Below are 13,612 nucleotides of genomic sequence, written 5' to 3'. Positions count from 1 at the left end.
CGGCACGGCGGGGCACGGCTCGGCACGGCTGGGCACGGCTCGGCACGGCTCGGCACGGCGGGGCACGGCTCGGCACGGCTCGGCACGGCGGGGCACGGCTCGGCACGGCTCGGCACGGCTGGGCACGGCTCGGCAAGGCTGGGCACGGCTGGGCACGGCTGGGCACGGCTGGGCACGGCGGGGCACGGCTCGGCACGGCGGGGCACGGCTGGGCACGGCTCGGCACGGCGGGGCACGGCTCGGCACGGCTGGGCACGGCTCGGCACGGCTCGGCACGGCTCGGCACGGCTGGGCACGGCTGGGCACGGCTGGGCACGGCTCGGCACGGCTGGGCACGGCTGGGCACGGCTCGGCACGGCTCGGCACGGCTCGGCACGGCGGGGCACGGCTTGGCACGGCTGGGCACGGCTCGGCACGGCTCGGCACGGCTCGGCACGGCGGGGCACGGCTCGGCACGGCTGGGCACGGCTCGGCACGGCTCGGCACGGCTCGGCATGGCTGGGCACGGCTCGGCACGGCTCGGCACGGCGGGGCACGGCTCGGCACGGCTGGGCACGGCTCGGCTCGGCCCGGCACGGCTGGGCACGGCTCGGCACGGCTGGGCACGGCTCGGCACGGCGGGGCACGGCTGGCACGGCTCGGCACGGCTGGGCACGGCTGGGCACGGCTCGGCACGGCTCGGCACGGCTGGGCACGGCTCGGCACGGCGGGGCACGGCTGGGCACGGCTGGGCACGGCTGGGCACGGCTGGGCACGGCTCGGCACGGCTCGGCACGGCTGGGCACGGTTCGGCACGGCTCGGCCGCGGGGCTGCGGGAGCGCCTGGCCCCGCTCGGGCCCCACCGCAGCTGGGCTGGCGCGCGCCGGCGGCCTGATGTCACCCCGCAGCGAGCCAAGGCGGCCGCCCCCGCCCCCCACCCCCACCCCGGCACCCCCCCCCCCCACCCCCACCCCGGCACCCCCCCCCCCCACCCCGGCACACCCGGCACCCCCCCGCCACCCGCCGCACCCCCCCCCCCGCCACCCTCCCGGCACCCCCCGGCACCCCTCGGCACCCGCCGGCACCCCCTGGCACCCCCCAGCACCCCCCAGCACCCTATGGCACCCCACGGCACCCTATTGCACCCCCTCAGCACCCCCGGCATTCCCCGGCACCCCTTGGCACCCCTTGGCAGACTGTGAAACCCCCCAGCACCCGCCAGCACCCCCGACACCCCCCAGCACCCTATGGCATCTTACAGCACCCCACAGGACCCCATGGCACCCACAGCACCCCACATCACCTTATGGCACCCCACAGCACCCCATGGCATGCCACAGCACTTGACAGCACCCCACAGCACCCCACGGCACCCTACAGCACCCCACAGCACCCCATGGCATGTCACGGCACCCAATGGCACCTGACAGCACCTGACAGCACCCCACAGCACCCCACAGCACCCCATGGCATGCCACAGCACCCAATGGCACCCTACAGCACCCCACTGCACCCCACAGCACCCCATGGCATGCCACAGCACCCAATGGCACCCTACAGCACCCCACTGCACCCCATGGCACCCTACAGCACCCCACTGCACCCCACATCACCCTATGGCACCCCACAGCACCCCACAGCACCCTACAGCACCCTACAGCACCCCACATCACCTTATGGCACCCCACAGCACCCCATGGCATGCCACAGCACCTGACAGCACCCCACAGCACCCCACGGCACCCTACAGCACCCCACAGCACCCCATGGCATGCCACGGCACCCAATGGCACCCTACAGCACCCTACAGCACCCCACTGCACCCCACAGCACCCCATGGCATGCCACAGCACCCAATGGCACCCTACAGCACCCTACAGCACCCCACTGCACCCCACAGCACCCCATGGCATGCCACAGCACCCAATGGCACCCTACAGCACCCCACTGCACCCCATGGCACCCTACAGCACCCCACTGCACCCCACATCACCCTATGGCACCCCACAGCACCCTACAGCACCCTACAGCACCCCACATCACCTTATGGCACCCCACAGCACCCCATGGCATGCCACAGCACCTGACAGCACCCCACAGCACCCCACGGCACCCTACAGCACCCCACAGCACCCCATGGCATGCCACAGCACCCAATGGCACCCTACAGCACCCTACAGCACCCCACTGCACCCCACAGCACCCCATGGCATGCCACAGCACCCAATGGCACCCTACAGCACCCCACTGCACCCCACAGCACCCCATGGCATGCCACGGCACCCAATGGCACCCTACAGCACCCCACTGCACCCCACAGCACCCCATGGCATGCCACAGCACCCAATGGCACCCTACAGCACCCCACTGCACCCCACAGCACCCCATGGCATGCCACAGCACCCAATGGCACCCTACAGCACCCCACTGCACCCCACAGCACCCCATGGCATGCCACGGCACCCAATGGCACCCTACAGCACCCTACAGCACCCCACTGCACCCCACAGCACCCCATGGCATGCCACAGCACCCAATGGCACCCTACAGCACCCTACAGCACCCCACTGCACCCCACAGCACCCCATGGCATGCCACAGCACCCAATGGCACCCTACAGCACCCCACTGCACCCCATGGCCCCCTACAGCACCCCACTGCACCCCACATCACCCTATGGCACCCCACAGCACCCCACAGCACCCTACAGCACCCTACAGCACCCCACATCACCTTATGGCACCCCACAGCACCCCATGGCATGCCACAGCACCTGACAGCACCCCACAGCACCCCACGGCACCCTACAGCACCCCACAGCACCCCATGGCATGCCACGGCACCCAATGGCACCCTACAGCACCCTACAGCACCCCACATCACCTTATGGCACCCCACAGCACCCCATGGCATGCCACAGCACCTGACAGCACCCCACAGCACCCCACAGCACCCCATGGCATGCCACAGCACCCAATGGCACCCTACAGCACCCCACTGCACCCCACAGCACCCCATGGCATGCCACAGCACCCAATGGCACCCTACAGCACCCTACAGCACCCCACATCACCTTATGGCACCCCACAGCACCCCATGGCATGCCACAGCACCTGACAGCACCCCACAGCACCCCACAGCACCCCATGGCATGCCACAGCACCCAATGGCACCCTACAGCACCCCACTGCACCCACAGCACCCCATGGCATGCCACAGCACCCAATGGCACCCTACAGCACCCACAGCATCCCATGGCACCCTACAGCACCCCACTGCACCCCACATCACCCTATGGCACCCCACAGCACCCCACAGCACCCTACAGCACCCTACAGCACCCCACATCACCTTATGGCACCCCACAGCACCCCATGGCATGCCACAGCACCTGACAGCACCCCACAGCACCCCACGGCACCCTACAGCACCCCACAGCACCCCATGGCATGCCACGGCACCCAATGGCACCTACAGCACCCTACAGCACCCCACTGCACCCCACAGCACCCCATGGCATGCCACAGCACCCAATGGCACCCTACAGCACCCTACAGCACCCCATGGCACCCTACAGCACCCCACTGCACCCCACATCACCCTATGGCACCCCACAGCACCCCACAGCACCCTACAGCACCCTACAGCACCCCACATCACCTTATGGCACCCCACAGCACCCCATGGCATGCCACAGCACCTGACAGCACCCCACAGCACCCCACGGCACCCTACAGTACCCCACAGCACCCCATGGCATGCCACGGCACCCAATGGCACCCTACAGCACCCTACAGCACCCCACAGCACCCCACAGCACCCCATGGCATGCCACAGCACCCAATGGCACCCTACAGCACCCTACAGCACCCCATGGCACCCTACAGCACCCCACTGCACCCCACATCACCCTATGGCACCCCACAGCACCCCACAGCACCCTACAGCACCCTACAGCACCCCACATCACCTTATGGCACCCACAGCACCCCATGGCATGCCACAGCACTTGACAGCACCCCACAGCACCCCACGGCACCCTACAGCAACCCACAGCACCCCATGGCATGTCACGGCACCCAATGGCACCTGACAGCACCCTACAGCACCCCACTGCACCCCACAGCACCCCATGGCATGCCACAGCACCAATGGCACCCTACAGCACCCTACAGCACCCCATGGCACCCTACAGCACCCCACTGCACCCCACATCACCCTATGGCACCCCACAGCACCCCACAGCACCCTACAGCACCCTACAGCACCCCACATCACCTTATGGCACCCCACAGCACCCCATGGCATGCCACAGCACCTGACAGCACCCCACAGCACCCCACGGCACCCTACAGCACCCCACAGCACCCCATGCATGCCACGGCACCCAATGGCACCCTACAGCACCCTACAGCACCCCACTGCACCCCACAGCACCCCATGGCATGCCACAGCACCCAATGGCACCCTACAGCACCCTACAGCACCCCACTGCACCCCACAGCACCCCATGGCATGCCACAGCACCCAATGGCACCCTACAGCACCCCACTGCACCCCATGGCACCCTACAGCACCCCACTGCACCCCACATCACCCTATGGCACCCCACAGCACCCTACAGCACCCTACAGCACCCCACATCACCTTATGGCACCCCACCAGCACCCCATGGCATGCCACAGCACCTGACAGCACCCCACAGCACCCCACGGCACCCTACAGCACCCCACAGCACCCCACGGCACCCCACAGCACCCTATGGCATGCCACAGCACCCAATGGCACCCTACAGCACCCTACAGCACCCCACTGCACCCCACAGCACCCTATGGCATGCCACAGCACCCAATGGCACCTACAGCACCCCACTGCACCCCACAGCACCCCATGGCATGCCACGGCACCCAATGGCACCCTACAGCACCCCACTGCACCCCACAGCACCCCATGGCATGCCACGGCACCCAATGGCACCCTACAGCACCCCACTGCACCCCACAGCACCCCATGGCATGCCACGGCACCAATGGCACCCTACAGCACCCTACAGCACCCCACTGCACCCCACAGCACCCCATGGCATGCCACAGCACCCAATGGCACCCTACAGCACCCTACAGCACCCCACTGCACCCCACAGCACCCCATGGCATGCCACAGCACCCAATGGCACCCTACAGCACCCCACTGCACCCCATGGCACCCTACAGCACCCACTGCACCCCACATCACCCTATGGCACCCCACAGCACCCCACAGCACCCTACAGCACCCTACAGCACCGCACCCCACAGCACCCTACAGCACCCTACAGCACCCCACATCACCTTATGGCACCCCACAGCACCCCATGGCATGCCACAGCACCTGACAGCACCCCACAGCACCCCACGGCACCCTACAGCACCCCACAGCACCCCATGGCATGCCACGTCACCCAATGGCACCCTACAGCACCCCACTGCACCCCACAGCACCCCATGGCATGCCACAGCACCCAATGGCACCCTACAGCACCCTACAGCACCCCATGGCACCCTACAGCACCCCACTGCACCCCACATCACCCTATGGCACCCCACAGCACCCCACAGCACCCTACAGCACCCTACAGCACCCCACATCACCTTATGGCACCCCACAGCACCCCATGGCATGCCACAGCACCTGACAGCACCCCACTGCACCCCACAGCACCCCATGGCATGCCACAGCACCCAATGGCACCCTACAGCACCCCACAGCATCCCATGGCACCCTACAGCACCCCACGGCACCCTGCGGCACCCCACTGCACCCCACGGCTCCCACAGCCGCGGATGCCCGGGGGGGCGCGGGGGGGGCCAAGGGTGGGTGCAGGGCACCCCACATCCCCAGCCGCGGTGGCGGAGGGAGGGCGGCTGCCCCTGGACCCGGCCCCGGCGGCGCGGGGGGGTGGGGGGGGGCAGTGACGTAAGGGCAGGGGTGGGGTGGGGTGGGGTGGGGTGCAACACCCTGGGGGGGCTCTGGGACCCCCCCCCAGCCCTGGGCGGCCACCACAGCAGCCCGGGGGGGGGCCCGACTCAGCCCGGCCCCCACCCTGTGTCCCCACTGGGGGGGTGCAAACTGGGTGCTGGGGTGAAGAGGGTGGGTGGGGGGGTGAACTGGGTGCTGGGGGGTGCAAACTGGGCGCTGGGGGGTGAACTGGGTGGGGGGCTGAACTGGGTGCTGGGGGGTGCAAACTGGGTGCTGGGGTGAAGTGGGTGGGTGCTGGGGGCTGAACTGGGTGCTGGGGGGTGCAAACTGGGCGCTGGGGGTGAACTGGGTGGGGGGTGAACTGGGTGCTGGGGGGTGCAAACTGGGCGCTGGGGGGTGAACTGGGTGGGGGGGTGAACTGGGTGCTGGGGGGTGCAAACTGGGCGCTGGGGGGTGAACTGGGTGGGGGGGTGAACTGGGTGCTGGGGGGTGCAAACTGGGTGCTGGGGTGAACTGGGTGGGGGGGTGAACTGGGTGCTGGGGGGTGCAAACTGGGTGCTGGGGTGAACTGGGTGTTGGGGCTGAACTGGGTGCTGGGGGGTGCCACCGGCCCAAAGCAGCGACTCGGGGGCGGCAGGAAATTCCTCGGGCGCAGAAGCAGCCGCCGGGGCCGGGAACGCGCCGACGTCGGTGCAAACCCTGGTGCCGCGGCCGCGCACGAGGCCCGTCGTGTCGCACGAGGCCCGTCGTGTCGCACAGGGCCTGTCGAGGGTGTGCAAGCCTTGCACGAGGGGCATTGGTGTTGCGCAGGGCGTGCAAGCCTTGCACGGGGTGCACTGGTGTTGCACGGGGCGTGCAAGCCTTGCACTAGGTGCGTTAGCCTCGCACGGGGTGGGTCGGTGTTGCACGGGGCGTGCAAGCCTTGCACTAGGTGCGTTAGCCTTGCACAGTGTGGGTCAGTGTTGCACGGGGCGTGCAAGCCTTGCACGAGGTGCGTTAGGCTCGCACGGGGTGGGTCGGTGTTGCACGGGGCGTGCAAGCCTTGCACGAGGTGCATTAGCCTTGCATGGGGTGTGTTGGTGTTGCACAGGGTGCGTGGGCATTACACAGGGTGTGTTGGCATTGCACGGGTTGGTGCAAGCCTTGCACGGGGCACACTGGCCTTGCACATGGTTCATGGTGTTGCATGGGGTCTGTTGGTGTTGCACGGGCTGTGCAAGCCTCACACGAGGCATGCTAGCCTTGCACGGGGTGTGTGGGTGTTGCACGGGGTGCGTGGACCTCGCACAGAGCACGCTAGCCTTGCACCAGGTGCGTAGGCATTGCACAGGGTGTATTGGTGTTGCACGGGCTGTGCAAGCCTTGCATGGGGTACACTGGCCTTGCACGGGGCACGTTGGTGTTGCACGGGGGGGTGCGAGCCTCGCACGGTGCCCGTTGGTGTTGCACGGGGGGTGTGGGTGTTGCACGGGGGGTGCGAGCCTCACACGGTGCCCGTTGGTGTTGCACGGGGGGGTGTGGGTGTTGCACGGGGGGGTGCGAGCCTCGCACGGTGCCCGTTGGTGTTGCACGGGGGGGTGCGAGCCTCACACGGTGCCCGTTGGTGTTGCACAGGGGGGTGTGGGTGTTGCACGGGGGGGTGCGAGCCTCGCACGGTGCCTGTTGGTGTTGCACGGGGGGTGTGGGTGTTGCACGGGGGGGTGCGAGCCTCGCACGGTGCCCGTTGGTGTTGCACGGGGGGGTGTGGGTGTTGCACGGGGGGGTGCGAGCCTCGCACGGTGCCCGTTGGTGTTGCACGGGGGGTGTGGGTGTTGCACGGGGGGGTGCGAGCCTCGCACGGTGCCCGTTGGTGTTGCACGAGGGCATTGCGGGGTCTCAGGGGGACCCCAGGACCCCCCCTCCCGGGTGGGGCATCTGAGCCCGTGCAAGCTCCCCACGCCCGGGACGAGGGTCCCCGCAGCCCCAGGTCCTGCCCCCCGCCCAGGGACCCTGCTCGCCCCCCTCCTTGAGGGGGGGGCCCCCCGCTGGTGGGGGTGGGCTGTTGGGGTCCCCCTGGGGTGCTGGGTCCCCTCGGGGAGCCGGAACCAGGGGTAAAAATAACCAGGCTGAAAGTCCCGGCCTGGATCCGGCCCGGGGGGGCCGGGGGGGGGCCGCTGCTCCCGCCGGCCCCTTCCCTTTCGCTATGAGACAGGGAGGAAGAAGCCCTGATGTCGGGGTCCCCCCGCACCCGGTTCCTCTCCCAGTCCCTTGCGGGGGGCCCGACACCTCCGGCTTTGGGGGGGGGGGGGGGGTACACCCCCGGGGGGGGGGGGGCTGCCAGGGCCAGGCTGGGGGCTCCCGGTGTTGCCTGAGCCCTCCCCCCCCCCGGTGCCTCCCACGTCCGATTTGGGGTCCCCTCGGTCCCAGTTTGGGGTCCCCCAGTCCCAGTTTGGGGTCCCCCAGTCCCAGTTAACCCTTCCCAGTCCCTGTCTGGTGTCTCCCAGTCCCAGTTTGGGGTCCCCCAGTCCCAGTTAAGCCCTCCCAGTCCCAGTTCAGCCCCTCCCAGTCCCAGTTTGGGGTCCCCCAGTCCCTGTCTGGTGTCTCCCAGTCCCAGTTTGGGGTCCCCCAGTCCCAGTTAAGCCCTCCCAGTCCCAGTTCAGCCCCTCCCAGTCCCAGTTTGGGGTCCCCCAGTCCCTGTTCAGGGTCTCCCAGTCCCAGTTCAGCCCCTCCCAGTCCCAGTTTGGGGTCCCCCAGTCCCTGTCTGGTGTCTCCCAGTCCCAGTTTGGGGTCCCCCAGTCCCAGTTAAGCCCTCCCAGTCCCAGTTCAGCCCCTCCCAGTCCCAGTTTGGGGTCCCCCAGTCCCTGTTCAGGGTCTCCCAGTCCCAGTTCAGCCCCTCCCAGTCCCAGTTTGGGGTCCCCCAGTCCCTGTTCAGGGTCTCCCAGTCCCAGTTCAGCCCCTCCCAGTCCCAGTTTGGGGTCCCCCAGTCCCTGTTCAGGGTCTCCCAGTCCCAGTTCAGCCCCCTCCCCGCTCTCGTTGGGGTCCCCTGGGCCCAGTTCAACACCCCCAGTCCCAGTTTGGGGTTCCCAGTCCAGTTTGGGGTTCCCAGTCCCTGTTCAGCACCCCCAGTCCCTGTTTGGGGTCCCCTGGCCCCAGTTCGGGTCCCCCAGTCCCGTTTTGGGGTTCCCCAGTCCCAGGTTGGGGTCCCCCAGTCTTGCTTCACCCCCCAGTCCTGGATTGGGGTCCCCCCCTGCTCCATCCTTCCCCACTTTGGGGTCCCCCCTCCATCCCACCCCAGTCGGGTCCCCCGCTCCCGATTTGGGGGTCCCCAACTCCCGGACCAGCCCCCGGTGCACGTCCTATCTACCCCCCCGGGCCCCTATTTGGGGTACCCCCGGTCCCAGTGCATCTCCCCCCAGTTCGGGGTCCCCCGGTCCCGGTTCGGGGTCCCCCATTCCCTGAACCCCCCCCGCTCCCGATTCGGGGTCCCCCCACCCCCAATTCGGGGTCCCCCGTTCCCGGACCACCCCCCGCTCCCGATCCGGGTCCCCCCACCCCCAAATCGGGGTCCCCCGTTCCCGGACCACCCCCCCGCTCCGATCCGGGGTCCCCCCACCCCCAATTCGGGGTCCCCCGTTCCCGGACCACCCCCCCGCTCCCGATCGGGGTCCCCCCACCCCCAAATCGGGGTCCCCCGTTCCCGGACCACCCCCCCGCTCCCGATCCGGGGTCCCCCCACCCCCAATTCGGGGTCCCCCGTTCCCTGACCCCCCCCCCGCTCCCGATTCGGGGTCCCCCCACCCCCAAATCGGGTCCCCCGTTCCCTGACGCCCCCCCCGCTCCCGATTCGGGGGTCCCCCCACCCCCAATTCGGGGTCCCCCGTTCCCTGACCCCCCCCGCTCCCGATCCGGGGTCCCCCCACCCCCAATTCGGGGTCCCCCGTTCCCTGACCCCCCCCGCTCCCGATTCGGGGTCCCCCCACCCCCAATTCGGGGTCCCCCGTTCCCTGACCCCCCCCGCTCCCGATTCGGGGTCCCCCCACCCCCAATTCGGGGTCCCCCGTTCCCGGACCACCCCCCGCTCCCGATTCGGGGTCCCCCCACCCCGATTCGGGGTCCCCCCACCCCCAATTCGGGGTCCCCCGTTCCCGGACCACCCCCCGCTCCGATTCGGGGTCCCCCCACCCCCGATTCGGGGTACCCCCACCCCCAAATCGGGGTCCCCCGTTCCCTGACCCCCCCCGCTCCGATTCGGGGTCCCCCCACCCCCGATTCGGGGTCCCCCGTTCCCTGACCACCCCCCACCCCCGATTCGGGTCCCCCAGCCCCAATTCGGGTCCCCCGTTCCCTGACCCCCCCCGCTCCCGATCCGGGGTCCCCCCATCCCCGATTCGGGGTCCCCCGTTCCCGGACCACCCCCCCGCTCCCGATTCGGGGTCCCCCCACCCCCGATTCGGGGTCCCCCCACCCCCAATTCGGGGTCCCCCGTTCCCGGACCACCCCCCCGCTCCCGATCCGGGGTCCCCCCACCCCCAAATCGGGGTCCCCCGTTCCCTGACCCCCCCCCCGCTCCCGATTCGGGGTCCCCCCACCCCCAAATCGGGGTCCCCCGTTCCCTGACCCCCCCCCGCTCCCGATTCGGGGTCCCCCACCCCCAATTCGGGGTCCCCGTTCCCTGACCCCCCCCGCTCCCGATTCGGGGTCCCCCAGCCCCAATTCGGGTCCCCCGTTCCCGGACCACCCCCCGCTCCCGATTCGGGGTCCCCCCACCCCAATTCGGGGTCCCCCGTTCCCTGACCCCCCCCCGCTCCCGATTCGGGGTCCCCCAGCCCCAATTCGGGGTCCCCCGTTCCCGGACCACCCCCCGCTCCCGATTCGGGGTCCCCCCACCCCCAATTCGGGGTCCCCCGTTCCCTGACCCCCCCCCGCTCCCGATTCGGGGTCCCCCCACCCCCAAATCGGGGTCCCCCGTTCCCTGACCCCCCCCCGCTCCCGATTCGGGGTCCCCCCACCCCCAAATCGGGGTCCCCCGTTCCCTGACCCCCCCCCGCTCCCGATTCGGGGTCCCCCCACCCCCGATTCGGGGTCCCCCGTTCCCTGACCCCCCCCCCGCTCCCGATTCGGGGTCCCCCCATCCCGCTCCATCCCTCCGCGGTTGGGTGCCCCCCCCCCACCCCGGTTTGGGGTCCCCCCAGCCCACCCCTCCCCGATCGCCCCCCTCCCCCCCAGCCCCCCCGGTCCCGCTCCACCCCCGCCCCCCCCCTCCCCCTCGGGCGCGGTCGGTGCGTCCCGGCAAAAACTTTCCTCCTCCTCCGCCATCCCCGTCCTTCCTCCTCCTCCTCCTCCTCCTCCCCCTCCCCCTTAACCCCTGCCCGTCCCGGCACCGCGGGGCGCAGCCCGTGGCTCCGTTCCCCTCCCGGTGGGTCCCGGGGGGTCCCGGGGGGTCGCGGTGGGTCCCGCTCCCGGTGCCGGTGCCGGTGGGGGGGCGATGGGGGGGCTCAGCCCGGTGTTACTGGTGCTGCTGGCGGCCGCCGCCCTGGGCTCGGGACCGGCCCCGCCCGGTGAGTGGGGGTCCCGGGGGGGGGGGGTGTGGGGTGGCGGGGGGTCCCTGGGGGGCGGGGGACACCCCTCAGGGCTGCGGGGGCGGGGGGGTGGCGGGCGCGCTGGCGGGCGGGGGGGCGCGGGGGGAGAAGAGCTTTTGGGGGGTGTGGTGTGTGCGGAGAGGCCGGTTTGGGGGGCGCCCCCTTTTCCGATGGGTTCTTTTGGAGGGGGGGCCTTTTGGGGAGGGGGGCGCCGCAGGAGGGTCCTTTCGAGGGGGACCTTTTTTGGGGGGGAGGGTCCCTTTGGGGGGGAGGGTTCCCTGGGGGTCCCCGCTATGCCTCAGTTTCCCCTGGGGGATGCTCCGGGGCTGCCCCATCTCCCCCCCCACCCCACCCCATAGCGGAGCCCCCCCCCCCGAAGCAGAGGAGGGGGGGGGGGGACGCTGTGTCCCGTCCCCCCCCCGCCCCGGGGCCACCGCCCGTCCCCGCTGTCCCGGCCAGACATCTGGGGCTGGTTATGGCGGGGGGTGGGTGGGGGGGTGGGGGGTGCGGTGACCACGGCCGGGGCCCCCCCGGACCCCCCCCACCCCACCCCGCCGGGACCCGGGAAGGGGGGGGGGCAGATGCCGGGGATGCCTGAAGGCTCCCGGGGGAGCGGGGGGGCCCCGCTGCGGGGCCGTGACCCCCCACTTCCCTTCCCACGCCCCGCGGCGGCCCCCCCACCCCCCCCCCCCGGGGGACCCAGGTGTCCGGGATGGTTCCCCCCCTCCAAAAGTCCTGTTGGGGGGCACGGTGCCCCCCCCCTCCCCTTACCCGGGCACTTTGGGGGGGGGGCTGGGGGGGAGCCGGCCCCGGGTGGGAGCAGGGGGGGCCCAGGAAGAGCAGGGGAGCCCGTGGGGGGCCCGGAGGGCAGGGAGGGGGGTCCCGGGGAGCGGTGGGGGTCCCAGAGGGCAGAGAGGGTCTCGGGGGGGGGGGGTGTGTGTGTTTCCAGGGGGTGGGAAGGGTCCCAGAGGATGGTGGGGGTCCCAGGGGCAGTGGGGATCCTGGGGGGTGGTGGGGGTCCTGGGTGGGCAGTGGGGCTCCCAGAGGGCCGGGGGGGGTCTAGTGGGGGTCCCAGGAGGCGGTGGGGATCTTGGGGGGAATGTGGGGGTCCCAGAGGGCAGCGGGGGCCCCGGGAGTGAGGGGCGTCCCGGAGGGCGGGAGGGGGTCTCAGGGGAGGGTTCCAGGGTGTGTGGGGGTGTCCCAGAGGACGGTGGGGGTCCCGGGACAGTGGGGGTCCCAGGAGGTAGTGGTGGGCTCCCAAAGGGCTGGGGGGGTCTCTGGGGGGATACTGGAGGGCAGTGGGGGTCCCAGAGGGTGGTGGTGGGGCAGTGGGGGTCCCAGGTGGTGGTAGGGATCTTGGGGGGCTGTGGGGGGTCCCAGAGGGCAGGGGGGGTTCAGGGGGGTGGTGCAGGTCCCAGTGGGGGTTCCAGTGGGTGGTGGGGACCTTGGGGGGCTGTGGGGGGGTCCCAGAAGGCAAGGGGGGCCCCAGGTGGTGGTGGGGGTCATGTGGGACCCCCGCTGAGGTCCCCCCTGTCTCCCCCCAGCCCTGTCGTTCCTGGAGAACCCCTCCAACATCACGTCCTCGCTGGGCAAGACGGTGCGGCTGCGGTGCCGGGTGCGGGGGGCCGGCGAGCCCCCCGAGATGGGCTGGTGGCGGGACGGGCACCCGCTGGAGCTGGCCGACAGCGACCAGGCCCAGGTGCCGCTCAGCGAGGACGTGTGGCTGGGCACCAGCCAGCTCAGGTGGGCCGTGGGCCACGCCGGGGCCGCCTTGCACCGTGATGCGCCGCCGTGCACCGTCCCCTGCTGCAACCGGGCCGTGCTGCCCCGTGCAACGCCGTGACATGCCGTGTCGTACGGCCCCGCGCCGTGTTGCCCCACGCCGTGTTGCCCCACGCCGTGTTGCCCCATGGTGTGTCGTATGGCCCCGTGCCGTGTTGCCCTGTGCCGGTGTTGCCCCATGGTGTGTTGCCCCATGCCATGTTGCCCCATGCCGTGCCATGTTGCCCCATGCCGTGCCGTGTTGCCCCATGGTGTGTCGTATGGCCCTGTGCCGTGTTGCCCTGTGCCGGTGTTGCCCCATGGTGTGTTGCCCCATGCCATGTTGCCCCATGCC

General features: G+C 70.7%; 1 protein-coding gene across 1 annotated transcript; it reads left to right on the top strand.

Moving 5' to 3' along the window:
- Positions 1-11,221: 11,221 nt before the first annotated feature.
- LOC142051124 (tyrosine-protein kinase receptor UFO-like) lies at positions 11,222-13,239 on the top strand (the record flags this gene model as incomplete). Its single annotated transcript, XM_075080307.1, has 2 exons — positions 11,222-11,475; positions 13,041-13,239. Coding segments are annotated over exons 1-2 (272 nt in total), but the record flags the coding sequence as incomplete, so codon positions are not given.
- Positions 13,240-13,612: the final 373 nt, after the last annotated feature.

This window comes from Phalacrocorax aristotelis, unplaced genomic scaffold, assembly GCF_949628215.1.
Source record: "Phalacrocorax aristotelis unplaced genomic scaffold, bGulAri2.1 scaffold_256, whole genome shotgun sequence".
Lineage (NCBI taxonomy): Eukaryota > Metazoa > Chordata > Aves > Suliformes > Phalacrocoracidae > Phalacrocorax > Phalacrocorax aristotelis.
The sequence above is the reverse complement of the archived record's forward strand: the minus strand, read 5'-3'. Positions and strand labels throughout refer to the sequence as shown.